General features: G+C 37.7%; 1 protein-coding gene across 2 annotated transcripts; it reads right to left on the bottom strand.

Moving 5' to 3' along the window:
• Positions 1 to 2,174: 2,174 nt before the first annotated feature.
• On the bottom strand, positions 2,175 to 5,580 carry LOC133284872 (G-type lectin S-receptor-like serine/threonine-protein kinase At4g27290). 2 transcript variants are annotated; one of them, XM_061481993.1, is made up of 7 exons: positions 4,305 to 5,579; positions 4,086 to 4,199; positions 3,563 to 3,708; positions 3,242 to 3,452; positions 2,922 to 3,159; positions 2,679 to 2,829; positions 2,175 to 2,595 (listed from the first exon to the last, which is right to left on the bottom strand). In XM_061481993.1, the coding sequence occupies exons 1-7, from the start codon at positions 5,473 to 5,475 to the stop codon at positions 2,290 to 2,292; spliced, it is 2,337 nt and encodes a 778-aa protein (XP_061337977.1). In that variant the 5' UTR covers positions 5,476 to 5,579; the 3' UTR covers positions 2,175 to 2,289. The 2 variants fall into 2 exon arrangements, with proteins under 2 accessions (XP_061337977.1, XP_061337978.1); XM_061481994.1 differs by lacking the exon at positions 4,086 to 4,199 and having other exon boundaries at positions 4,305 to 5,580.
• Positions 5,581 to 14,929: the final 9,349 nt, after the last annotated feature.

Genomic DNA, 14,929 nt, shown 5'->3' with positions numbered 1-14,929 from the left:
TGGCAGAAAACACTATTCATGAGATTTTCACGAAAAGTGACAGACTATATAGTTTTTCATTCTGAACTCATATTTGGCATCAGAATTGCCAAATTAAGTCTCTAAATTCATTTTGCTTATTCTGAGCTCTACCGATTGTTTCACAACAATGCAAATCATCCGGCAGAAAGCACTGTTCACGACCTAGTCATGATTACAATCAAAATACTCGAAATTACGATCTGAATCTAATTAGGGTCATTATACAATGCAATCAATCTATTACATCCAAGAATATATTGATATTCATCAACCAAACAATCAAATTCACACCACAACTAAGGCATGAACTTACCAATTCCAATGAGCTAGTCAAGCTCCATGGCTTCCTCCAAAGGTTGGTCCTTCAATATTGGTCCACAAGGCTCAATCCTATCACCACAAGGGACACAATCAATCATCCAACCAAACCATGGCTCAACAATGCAAGAAACTCAACATTTCAAGCATTAATATTTCCCAAATATTGAAACTACAACAAATGACAAACTAACTTCACTTCTATCGTTTATTTATCATTCCTAACAACTTTTACAAAAGAATTTAACTTCAGTCTCACTCTAACATACCCCACTATTTATGCATTTCTCAAAATAAAACCCTAAACATGCACCTCCTTCAAATTAACCAAAATGGATGGAAAACTTAGCATAATCCAACCACAATGGTCCAAGGTGAGGGTTCCAAACCACAAGAATGGAAGTCTCCACCTCAAGCTCCACCAATATCAAATTGTTTCCCCCTTCCACAAGAAATATCTCCCTCCACAATGATTTCCACTCAAAACTAAGTTAGGGTTAAGAAAGAGGAGAAGATTTGAAGTGGTTTTGCCTTTGGAATGAGTTGATTTGGATAAGAAATGAGAAAGTTAGGATTTGGAGTTCAATGGCTATGGCTCCTTTTCTCCTTTACCAAATTTCCAACGAAGAAGAAGAATGAAATGAAGCCTATTTTGGCTTTCTTTCACTTAACTTACTTAAGTTAAGTTCAACCCGGTAAAAACTCATCTATCTATTCAACTCCGTTCTCTTTCAAACTTTACCCAGAGGTCTGAAATATTTTTCTAATAATATTTCTATTTTTACTTTTATACTTTGGGTACTTTTGCCTACACATATTTTTACCCAATAATTTTCACTGACTGCACTTTTTACCTTAAAAGTGACCCTAATTAATTTAATTAGGCCTTTTACTTATTTCAACCCACTAATACCTGCTAAATTACTTAATTCCATGCAATTTACTATTTAATCAGGTTAGGGATATTATATATATCCTTTGCAAAGGGTTTTGGGCTCCCCCGTACCATTTCCAAAAGTGGTATCAGAGCCAACGGTGTTGGGCCAAGTATTTGTAGGTTGTGATATTTCAGAACATCCGCAAAAGATTTGTGTGACTTCAATACTTAAAGAGAAAAGATTTTTCGCAGAAGTTGCCCTCGGAGAGGAGCATGATGTTGGACCTCACACTTGAGGGGAGAATGTTGAAAATATTCAAGTGTGAGTTATAAAGAAGTGCTAAAGACCCACCTAGAGCATTAAAGTTTTGGGTTGAGATCTAGTGTCACCCAACTTATTATGATTTATTATTTGACCCATTAATAAATATATCATTTACAAGGGATTTTGGGCTCCCATGTACCCTTCTCAACAATATGGACGCTTTTTGGCCGAAACTCTTTCTGATTCATTGGGTTGTCTGTCTTCAGACAATGAGAGTATCAGTCAATTTAGTATCAAAAGTCCCATATGGACCACAAAGAGTTAGGCCTTGTTGTTTCATTTGAGCAACAGTTTTTTTTTTTTTTTTTATATATAAAAAAGGATAATGTGTCTAATTTGGATAGTGTATTAGAGTAAAAAATAAATTAATAAAATAAGACTATATTTTCCCCTCTTTTCCGGCAATTTTGAGTCTCTATCTCGCTACAATCAGTTTTTCTTTCTTTTTAAAGTAGTTTACTATATAGTTAACTACTTAATTTACATACAAGTTATAACTTTGGACAAATGTGGCGAGTGGCTGGAACAAATGTTAAGCTGCAGAATTTTGGATACATGAAAACAATAAGATAAGTAAAACATTAAATTCTGCAAGAACTATCACATTACTCCAACTAACTCAGAAAAGTATCTAAAGATTTTCCAGTGAGAAATTATGGGGTAAAGACAAAACTTGAACTTGTGAAAATCATTGAATAAATAGAATACTACACTTGCATGTCAGAAACTTGAAATAAAAAAAAAAACTCTATCTAGCTTCTAACAGTGTCACAGTTAACTTATTATTGGAAGAGTTCATTTGATTGCCAGATGAAGTTTCCCCTGCATTCGACATCTTTTCAATAAGGAAACCAGGCTCCTTAGGCTGTGGCAAAGTAATTTCACTGCTCAACATCAAAATTACTGATCCCATGTTTGGCCTATCCTCAGGATGAAGTTGCACACATAGAAGACCAACATGGATGCAGCGTAAAACTTCTGATAAGGTAAAGTCGTCACCTAAGGAAGCATCAACTAATCTCATTGGAGTATCCTCTTTCCACAGTCTCCATGTCTGCAACAATGAAAAATTATTTATGATATTCCAGCAGTTTATCGTAAGTAAATATAATCAAAGTTATGTTCATTGTCACTTACATGTCCTAAAAGATTAAATCCATGATTTGGATAGAAAACTCCTGTGTTTTTCTTCCCACTTACTATTTCCAGTAGTAAGACACCAAAGCTAAATACATCAGATTTGATGGAGAATATCCCATCAAATGCATATTCTGGTGCTAAGTAGCCACTTGATGAAATTGCATAAATGAGTTAGTTATATCTTCACAAATGAGTAAAAAAATTAAATACAACTTGGAAATCTAGCTAATGTACACTTACTATGTTCCTGTCACCATTTTTGTATTCCCTTCAGTTTGATTTCCACTAAACATTCGCGCCACGCCAAAATCTGATATTTTTGGATTCAAGTCACTATCTAGTAAAATATTACTTGCTTTGAGATCTCTATGTATGATCCGTAATCTAGAATCTTGGTGAAGATAAAGAAGCCCCCGAGCAATTCCAAATATAATGTTAAAGCGCTTAGACCAATCTAGGAGTCCACTTTGAGAAGAATCTGTCGAGTTTCATAGTTAATTTAGAAAAGAAACAAATGAAGTTCTTCAGTCTAATGAAAAATTTTACTTGCACGCACGTACCAAACAGAAAGGAATCTAGGCTTTTATTAGGCATGTATTCATAGATGAGCACTTTTTCCTCTCCTTGGGTGGAACAACCAAGAACCTTAACGAGATTTCGGTGCTGAAGTTTGGCACACAATATAACTTCATTCTTGAATTCTTTAGTTCCTTGTCCAGATTCATTTGAAAGCCTCTTGGCAGCAATCTCTTGTCCATCTGCTAGTGTACCCTAAAAATCAAATTGAATTTGTTGAATAATTATGACAATGAACTAAAAGAATGACTATTTTTTTTATCTTGTATCTTATTAACAGCTACATTTTATATTTAGTTATTTACCCTATACACAGGTCCAAAACCACCTTGGCCAAGCCTCTTGTCACTAGAGAAATCATTAGTGGCACGAACTATTGTAGCAAAATCAAAGAAAGGTAGGTCCAAATCTTCTTCATGGCCTTCATCTTTATTTTCTTCGAAGGTTTTTTCTGTTTTCTCCCAAGTAAACTAATCAGCTTAGCATCATAAAATAAGAAAACAGAAACATTCCTATGAAGGCATTATCATGTAAGTTCACCATATGTAAAACTAGTTTGTACACTCTTGAAAAAAAATTATGGGTTCTTTTACTGTAAAATTTTCTTTAGAAAACAACAGAAGGGTATCATTTAACAAAAACTTCCATATGAGTGTTCCAATCATCCAAAAGTAACCATATCAGATGCTTCTTTCTCATCCTAATATATGACAAGCAAGTAGCAACTGATATTGAAAACCAGAAGTGTCATTTTCAGTGTAAGCAGCAGCATAGCTAAAGAAGTTGCAGTAACAAGGTTCCATTTGATGTCAGTTTAAGAAAGCTTACCAGTATGCTTTCTTTTCCTCCAGTAAATGTAAGTGAAAGTGGAAACAATCACAATCAACAGAAGGGTAACTGGAATTATCACCACAACATTTTTCTTATGCCCTCCCTTTATTTCTTCACGGATAGCGTATCAAAGAAATGAACCAATAGTAACTACTCAGAAAAATGTCCACAGAAAGATGAAGTAAAGGAAAACCAACAAAGGATTAAAGACCATACCAGTTTCTGAAGTAGCCATTCGAATATATATATCTTGCCCAGGAACCGAAGCAACCCTGAAATCCATTAGTGCTCCGAACCAAATGATGCAACCATTACCTTCTCCCCTGACATCTAAGTTTGCATAGGCTGTGCAAGAACAGTTTTCCCAGCATTTGGCCTTGCAATCCACAATTGTCAAATTTCCATTAACCCAAGACTTTGTAGTATCTGGCAATTTCAACCCACTAAATCTTTGAAAACCATCTTGGTTTTTGACCCCACAGCTCCATGGTTCACTAAGCACACATCCTTGGGTCCAATCCAATGCCTCATAATTTTGTTGTGATTTTGGCTTGAACCCTGTTAGACACTGGCAGGGTGGTGACTCACTCACTATACAATTCCCATATGAACCACAAAGATTGTAGCTGTCACAATTGTCTCGTGGCACCGAAGAATAAAGCCTCCAAGTCTGGTTTTCTTCAATCCAATTATAACGCTGACGAGAATAAACAGATTGGTTTAGAACAACCCTTGTAACCACTGACTTATTCTTGATGTTGTATGTGTAAAACACCTCATCATCATTGGATACAAATTCTAATTCGAAAAGGGGTGTGGTTTTACCACTGAATCTAACACCATTCCAAGGGCCACTCCTATAATACTTTGTCTCACCCTTCCACATAACCAATTCGGGGGTGTTACCAAGTACCAGACCCCATGTGAAATCCCCTGGAGAAGGGTCATCCCAGTTCTTCCATGCAGATAAATAACGATTAAGACCCGTTTTCATGTTCCATCCAATCTTCATTCCTGGCAAAAATGTATCACAAGGATAGTCAAAGCTCTGCCACAAGTAGTTTTGTGGATTCTGGTCTTCCTCATCTCTTAGTACTAAGTTTCCTGAGTCTAAAAGCTGTGCAATTGGACTCATTGCACGTGTCTGTGTTGTTGAGTTTGCTGACCAAACAAGAACTTCGTCCTCGTTAAGGATCACAAGTTTTCCCTCTTTGCTTATGATCAGCTTGCTGGAGTTGTCTTTGATAGGATTGTCACGGTTTGCAACCCAAACAACAGGTCTAACTGGGATACTTTTATACCATATTCCTAGGTAGCGGTTTGTGTTGTTGTTACCTGCACTGAAGAAACCCATTTCAAAGCTTCCATCTTTAGACGCCAAGGTCATGTCCTCCTGAAGTGACTGAAACCCGTTAAGGGTATCAGTTGTGGATGAAAATTGAGGGAACAATGTGAGTAGTTTTGTAACAACAAACAAAAAATGCAAAATGGCCATTTCTTGTGGTCAATATCGAGGTACACCCTGAATAACATTGTTTGTACAATTATATATGGCCCCAATTTAGATTAATCATATAGATATGTGAAACAGTGCATTGATGGAAACCTCTCTGGTGGGGAAACCAAAGAAGAAAAGATCAAATTTGCTGTTTGAATTTGGGAGCATTATTGTGTTAATGTCAAACCTACCAGGCAAGTTGTTCCAATCTAATGGCTCACAGCCTCACACCTGTCAGGTGTGAATGGGTTGACTTCATATCTTATTTATGTATGGACTCGCGTGGACGCTTTAAAATCTTTTTAAGAAAAATATCTATCACAAACTTTTCTACTTTATGTGAATGCAAGAATGTATAAGGAGCATTGCTCTCAGAATAAACGTCTTTTCTTCAAGTGTATAATAAATCTTCAGCCTTTTGAAAGTTTAAGAAAAGAGATAGGCATAAAAGTTTGACGCGACTCAGATTTCTTACTAAGTTAAATATTCAAGGATTTTATATTTCTGACTTTCCATATATAAATAGAGGGTTTTATGGTTATTATGTTACATAACCCAACTTGATTTTCCTACTCACACAATAAAAAAGAGAGAGTAAGTGAAATGATGAAAGAGAAGGAAAAAAATATGAACTTCACCTCTTTGATGTGTATGTAGAAAAATGGAATTAGATTATGTCACATGATAAACATAAAATCCATAAATAAAAATATGTAAGATTCATATATAAAAAGTTATATGTGATACTCATATCAACACTGAAATCAAAAGATATGATATCACGTGAGAAATATAAAAGTCGATATTTAATACGGAGAAAAATCCATCAATTCTTTGAAAGTTGCTAGCACCCTACTACTAATATGTACTCCAGCCGCAGCTGCTCCACTACAAAGTCATACATAATAGCTCACACACGAATGGGAAAAATGTTTTTGGTTTGTTGTATAAATTTTTTTTTACTACACTCACATAAAAAAAATTAATTTCTATTATAAAAAAAGAGAAAAAAAATTAATAAAATTTACTCATTTTTATATGATTGTGATAGATATATTTTTTTTTGTAGCAAAAACAAAAATATTAAACCTTAAAATAATGGAAAAAAATGTATATTATTTTAAAGGAGGTAAAGTTGTGTCATTTTAAGTGAGAGAAAGAGATAGATAAAAGAAGAGAGAGTGGACAAAAAAATATAAAAATGTAGGTCTCACCTCTTTGTGAGAGTGAAAGAATATAAATTGTGTTACTTAAAAAAATAAATATTTTTTCCTAAAATAATTATGGACACTTGTGGTTTCACCGAAAAGTTGAATATGGGCATTTAATACTTGTCGTGTACCTTTGGTTTATTGTTTTGATTCATAAGAAATCGGTCAAGGTTGGATTTTTTACCGTACTAATGTAATTATTTATATATTTTACCAATTTAGTTAGTGTGTCAAATATATTACTAGAATAATGTAGATAGACACGCTTCAAATGCATATGCATTTAGTCGCGCACTAATTAGATGTGCATATGATATGGCCAGGATCACAAATAAGGGTGTGAATTTGGTTTAAATAATCTAAGCTTGTAAAAAATATTTTAGGCTTCTGTTAGTGTAACGCCCCGTCTGCAGCCGGTTAATTAACATTTATATGATATTAAGTACAACGCATTTTAACTTATTAAATGCGGAAGCTTGTGGTTAACTTTTTTTCTTTTTTCTTACGTATTGCAACCGTATCTACTCTCTTTTTTACATTTCGCGGACGACATTCCATCTGTTTTTTGGACTATTGGGATTAGTTCTCATCCTAAAAATTTTCACCTGATTAACAATTTATCAATATACTAAGCATGTCACAAAATGAATAAACATTTTGCCTAACCATCTACAACCTAGGTTATCTCATAGTAATATGATCTCCATATAATGTTCATAATGTTACTTAAATAATTACATCAAATAAACAAAAGAGATGCAATTAAATAAGTAACACAGACCTGAGCATGCATCACTACAACATATACAAACTAGCAGCATGGCATAGACATCCCCTATGCTCTCAAAATAATGACATGGCATATAGATACATATCCGAAATAAAACCATGCCAAATACATATCAGCATATCAATCAAATCATACTATCAGGTCAGATAATATCTCTCCTCTGGCCTCTTGTCACGCGATGCCTCAGCACCATCAACTCTTGTACCTGAAATGGTAATCCCCATAATGCGGGGTGAGATAATATAACTACCTCAGTAAGCTAGGGACCCTTGGAAGGCTCCTCCACCCCTAAGCTCACTTCTGGTATAATCACAGTACATAAAATATCCATGCATGCATCCGAATATGTATGGCAATGCAGTGTGCAATAATGTAATCCTACTAGCCAGAGAATATAACAAGTATGCATTACGCAATGAAACACCGTCTTGCAACATACTGTATAAGGAAACATCGTCTCATACTATGCATAAGGAAACACCATCTTATGCCTCACACAAGGAAACACCGTCTTATGCCTCACACAAGGAAACACCGTCTTGTGTGGCACACAAACATACATACATATACATGCAACATATAACAAATTATTTTCAACATACCATATCAAACTACCACCCTCCCTCGGAGTTTGATGGAACAAACGGGAAATTAACCCCAAGGACCGAAAGCTTACCTGTCAAGCACTGTCCTCCGATGAACTCCCTGTATCCAACGGGTCAACACCAAAATCTCTCACAATATCACAACCTATTCCAAATATGTGAAGACAATCAGTACATATATACTTGTCTACCACATTCAATTTTCAAGACTACACATACAAGACACCTGCACTTGATTTTGAGTCCAATTTATCAAGATGTTCTAAATGGCGATTTCATAATTTTTCCTTTTACGAGAACCAATTCCAAGCATGTTTAACAAAGGGATTCTCCTACAAATCACCCTCAAACTACTCATACCATCAAATTTTTACATTTTCAACAACTAGTTTAGGGTTCATTCAACAAGTTATCAACTAAAACTCATATCCAACAACTAAACCCCATCATAATTACATGTTTAATCTCCATGAACAGTCCCTAAAAAAAATCAAATAGACCTAGGCTTGCGACTCAAAAATCAACCAACCAAGTTAAGCTTTCTTACCTTGAACCAACTCCAACACCACCCAATATTATCCTCCAAGCTTCAATCCATGAAAAGCATCATTTTTCTTCTCTTTGTGAATAGTACAGCAACCTAGAGATGCAGAAGTCTCTCTCCTAAGAGCATCCCAAGGTGTATAAATGGTTGGGCTTTGTTCACAATGATCTAGGCTACAAGTTTCATGTTGATCTATAGGCTTGAAAGTGGCTAGAAAATGAAGGAAAAATCTTGAGGAATAGCAACCATGGAGGTCGCTTGGCTGCTGTTTGGTCGAAAGAAGAAAAAGAAATGGACGAGAGAGAACGAGTGTTTTCACACACTTAAGTAAATTTACTATTCCAGCGGGTATAAATTTATGTATCTCGTTCACTTAACTCATATCCCAACTTGACATACTTGTCCATAATATTTCTGTGGTAATATTTACAAATTTACTTTCACTTTTTGAGTAACTTCATTTACCCGCATTTTTATCCCTTAACTGTCATTTTTAACACTTTCACCAAATGTGACTTTATTTCTTTTTCTTCTACTTTTCTTATAATTATTCTTCAATATTATCATTAAAATCATTAATTCATAATTAAATCCACAATTTCATGTGAGGATTATTATAGTTAGTCTTATATAGGCCCAAATTATAAGTCTGATCTGACCTATATTTAACAAACAAAAGCTTTGGCCTAGATTCGCTAGCCTGTTTAAACATATTAAATATTTAATAATTAAAATAATATTATTTTATTACTCAAAATTATTAAAATAATAATTTTATTTATTTTATTTAAAATAATAATTTTATTTATTTTATTTAAAATAAATAATATGATATTGACTGGCCTCTACGATTATAAGCCCGACATTTAAAAGAAAGTCTATGACCTGCTTTTTAAATAATTTTTTTTTTTAAATCTAGATCTGATCTATTTGACTATATTTAATAGGCTGAATTTAATCTAATATAAATTAGACTGTAAGAGCCTGTTTGGTAGATGTATGTTTATAATTTTTCCTGGAAAGTAAAAGTGGGTTTTGTATTTACCCATGTTTGGTAGGAGTTTTTACATTATTTGTCTGGGTATCCAGTTTATCCAGGAATTGGTCTTATGAACAAAATGTGTTACGAATTCCCTTCTCAAATTACCCCCAAAGGGGTTGTATTTGTGAAATACTGGAGGTAAGGAATTGTTGTCTCATTTTTTCGGATAATTGTACCCTTCATTTTTGTTAATTACCAAGAGACAAGAGGTATTCATTGTAATCCTTGTTATATTAAACTACACAACATTTGTGCTATTATATAGCAAACCAATTGAAGAATACAAAGAGATACACTCAATGTGGGACTATACAAAGAGACACACTCAATGTGGGACTTCTATACTATGTACAGCAACACTCCCCCTCAAGCTGGAGCATATAGATCGTATGCACCAAGCTTGTTACATATCTGGTCTATCCTAGGTCCTCTTAAAGACTTAGTAAATACATCAGCTAATTGATTATTGGAGTTGACAAAACGAGTGACTATATCTCTTGAGAGAACCTTTTCCCTAAGGAAATGACAATCTATCTCAATGTGCTTAGTCCTTTCATGAAACACTGGATTTGAAGCAATATGCAAAGCAGCTTGATAATCACAAAATGAGAGATGTTGGGCTAGTGTCTCCAAACTTGAGTTCCTTCAGTAGCTGTTTTAACCAGATGAGTTCACAGGTAGTTGTGGCCATGGAGCGATATTCTGCTTCAGCACTTGATCTAGCAACTACACTTTGCTTCTTACTTCTCCAGGAAATCAAGTTATCTCCAACGAATACACAATACCCAGAAGTGGATCTTCTATCAATAGGAGAACCTGCCCAATCAGCATCTGAGTATCCTACAACTCTGGTATGACCTTTGTTTTCATAGAGAAGACCTTTGCCAGGAGCAATCTTGATGTACTTGATGATACAGATTACTGCATTCCAGTGATCTTCACAGGGATAATTCAAGAACTGACTTACTACACTGATTGCAAAGGAAATGTCTGGTCGTGTAACTGTGAGATAGTTCAGTTTCCTAACCAATCTTCTATATCTTTCTGGATCGGAAAATAGCTCCCCCTGATTTGGTAAAAGCTTGACATTTGGATCCATAGGAGTATCAACGGGCTTAGCATTTAACAATACTGTTTCCTCAAGAATATCCATAGCATATTTTCTCTGTGATAGTACAATGCCATCTTTGGATTGGGCCACTTCTATCCCTAAGAAATATCGGAGTCTTCCAAGGTCCTTTGTTTCAAAATGATGGCACAAATGTTGTTTTATCTGAGTTATGCCATGAGTATCATTAACTGTAATGACGATATCATGAACATATACTACCAAATAAATAGAACCTGAATCAAAGTGTCTGTAAAAGACTGAGTGATCAGCCTCACTTCGAGTCATGCCAAACTGCTGTACAACACTGCTAAACCTTCCAAACCAAGCCCGGGGAGACTGCTTTAGACCATACAAGGATCTTCGGAGACGACAAACTAGGTTAGACTCCCCCTGAGCAACAAACCCAGGAGGTTGCTCCATATAAACCTCTTCCCGCAGATCACCATGGAGGAAAGCATTCTTTATGTCCAGCTGATACATAGGCCAGTGATGAATGGCTGCCATCGTAATAAAGAGGCGAACAAAAGTCATTTTCGTCACGGGAGAAAATGTGTCACCATAGTCAAGGCCGAATATCTGAGTATAACCTTTAGCCACCAAGCGGGCCTTAAGACGGTCCACCTGACCATCCGGACCAACTTTAACCGTGTATATCCATCGACAGCCAACAACAGACTTCCCAGAGGGAAGGGGAACCAAATCCCAGGTACCACTACTCTGAAGTGCACTCATCTCATCAATCATGGCCTGTCACCAACCAGAATGTGATAACGCCTCACCTGTAGTCTTAGGAACAGATACAGAAGAAAGAGAAGAAAGGCAAGCAAAATGGGATGGTGAAAGATGATGATAACTCAAATTTATTAAATACCTGGGAGGGGGACGAGAATCACGAGTACCTTTCCGGAGTTCAATGGGCACATCAATGTCAGATGGAAGGATCGGAGCTGCCGGAGGAGATGATGACGAAAGTGAGTCCACAGGAGCCTCAGTAACAATAGGGGCAGACTCGGGGGGGAGGGGAGCAGGGTTTTGGGGAACAGGGGGACGTTGCCGACGATGATAGACCTGGAGGGGGGGAACAAGGGTGGGAACAGGGACGGGGACATCTAAAGAAGGAGATAGTGAAGGTATATAGTGAACTGAAACAGGTGGTAAAGGTAGCTGAGTAGCAACAGAATCACTGGGATGGGAGGAGGAGTCAAAGAATGGAAGAGACTCAAAGAATATAACATCCGCCGAGACAAAGTAACGACGAAGACTAGGAGAATAACAACGATAACCCTTTTGTGAGCGAGGGTAACCCAGGAAAATACATTTATGTGACTTAGCAGATAACTTGTCAAGACCAGGACTGAGATTGTGGACAAAACAAGTAGAACCAAAGATGTGAGGAGTGAGTGGGTACAAAGGTTGATGGGGAAACAACACAGAATGTGGTACCTGATTATGAAGTACGAAGGAAGGCATCCGATTAATGAGATAACAAGCTGTGAGGACAACATCGCCCCAATACTGGAATGGGATATGACCATGTAACAAGAGTGTCCGAGTAGTCTCAATTAGGTGACGGTTCTTGCGTTCAGCAACCCCATTCTGTTGAGGGGTGTGTGAACATGATGTCTGGTGAAGGATGCCGTGAGATGCAAAGAAGGTTTGAAACTGATGAGACAAATATTCACGAGCATTATCACTTCGAAAAATGTGAATCGAAACACTAAATTGAGTAAGGATTTCATTAAAGAACTTGTTAAAAATAGAAAACAATTCAGATCGATTTTTCATTAAAAATAACCAAGTACATCGAGAATAATCATCAATGAAAGTTACAAAATATTTGTACCCCATAGTGGAAACGGTACGACTAGGACCCCAAATATCTGAATGAACTAAAGCAAAAGGAGACGAAGACCGACGACTGACACGATCGGGAAACAAACTACGAGTGTGCTTCCCTAACTGACACGACTCACAAGACAAACTAGATAAATTTGAGAAACGTGGGACCATCTTCTGGAGCTTAGCAAGATTTGGATGACCCAACTGAGCGTGGATAGTAAGCGGAGAATCCACAACAGAGCACACTGGAACAGAAGTTAAAAGCTGATAAAGGCCATTGGACTCAGATCCGACGCCAAGTGTCCTCCTCGAGCTCCGATCCTGCAAAATGACAGACTCTTTAGTGAAAGAAATAATACAGTCAAGGGATTGAGTCAAGCGACTAATGGAAATAAGGTTGAAAGGAGAATGAAGAACATAAAGCACATTCTCAATGGGAATAGAAGGAAAAAGGAGAATAGTGCCAATCCATTGGGACTGAACCAGTGACCCATTAGCCGTAGTGATACTGGGCAGGGGACCAGACGTACAGAGAGAGGTAAATAAAGACTTATTACCAGAAATATGGTCAGATGCACCAGAATCGAGAATCCATGGACCAAGAGAGGGCGAGTGAGAAACACCAGCAAAGGAATTACCCGTGTGTGCACTAGAGGCAGTGGTACCAGGAGGTGGCTGTGATCCAACAATCAAGGCAGAGTCCGAGGCAAGAACAGTAGTCTGAGCAAAATGAGCGGAGCGAGGAGGGCGACCGTGAAGATCCCAGCAACGATCAATAGTATGGCCCGGCTTTTTGCAATGAGTGCAGAGAAAGCATCTCGTAGAGGGTTTGCGTCCACGTCCAAAACCCTTAGAGACAAGGGCAGATGGGTCAATTGAAGAGGGAGCAGATATTGCAGGCTCCATAGAAGTCTTAGGTAGAATGCGAAGCAACGTAGACCAAACAGAGTCCAGCGATGGAACAGTAGTAGAGCCCAATATCTTATCCCGGTTGACAGAATATGCCGGGGGCAAACCATAAAGAGCCATGAGCATGAAGAACGTGCTGCGTTGCTCAAGTTCTTGAGCAGGATCTGCAGCAGGCGGCAACAGTTCATTGAAATCATGAAGGAGGCCCTGAACTTTTCCCAAATAAGCAGACATAGAGACATCAAGTTATTGAGCAGTAATAGTAGTGATCAAATTTTGACAAACCCTATAGAGTCGCTGAGTGTCATTGGTATAAAGTGACTTGGCCTGACGCCAAACAGACTCACAAGTGACGTGAGCACGAAAAATCTGCTTCAAGGACGAGTGGATGGTAGACTTGATGATGCTACATAACTGAGCATCAACCTTTTTCCAATGAGGGCGTACATCTACCGAGATGGACTCAGCCTTAGTAATGAGATGGTCAGTGTAGTCCTGTCCATCAAGCCAAAGTCGGAGATCAGAAACCCAAGAATCATAATTGGAGCCATCCAACTTGTCGACGTGCAGCGAAACATTAATATAATTAGAAAAAACAGGCGGGTCAGCCTTTTGAGAACCCTTGGATGCATCGTGGGGTGACAAATCAGCCATAGATCACCTGAAACAAAAGCAAACAGCAACCAAAAGCAAAGAAACACGCGTGAATAAGAACCAGCAAGAGAAAGAGACACTGTCAGAAGCCGAAACGAAGTTAGAACAACAAAGTGAGGACAGATCCAGGTGCGCAAGGAGAAGACGAGTTAAACCGTTGTGGTCGGAGGTCCAGCCAGAGCTGCACGCGCCTCCACGCGCCGCTGCAATGAAGCGGACGGCAGAAGCTTCCTCCCGCGCGTGTGGGCGCGTGGCTGAGGTGTTGGAGATGGGTGTTGGATAGAAGGACCGCCTTGTTGTGGCGGTCAGATCGATGGGAGTTTCGCCGAAAAAATCGCCGGAAAAGTTGTCGGAGACGGTGGTCAACGGCGGTCAACGGTGGAGGCGGCAGTCAACGGTGGTTCTGGGCAGCGGCAGTACTTAGACAAGGTCAGAAACAAAATAGGGAAGCCGGAAACTGACAGATGTGACGGTTTCCGAAAAAAAAAAAAAATTTACTCAGCGGACAGTGGTCCACTGAAAAACCGCGGATTAGGATTCCTCTTGTTAGGCTCTAGATACCATGTTAATTACCAAGAGACAAGAGGTATTCATTGTAATCCTTGTTATATTAAACTACACAACATTGCTGCTATTAT

Source organism: Gastrolobium bilobum, unplaced genomic scaffold, assembly GCF_033153095.1.
Source record: "Gastrolobium bilobum isolate Gb01-03AN ecotype WA unplaced genomic scaffold, APGP_CSIRO_Gbil_v1 utg2769, whole genome shotgun sequence".
Classification (NCBI taxonomy): domain Eukaryota; kingdom Viridiplantae; phylum Streptophyta; class Magnoliopsida; order Fabales; family Fabaceae; genus Gastrolobium; species Gastrolobium bilobum.
The sequence above is the reverse complement of the archived record's forward strand: the minus strand, read 5'-3'. Positions and strand labels throughout refer to the sequence as shown.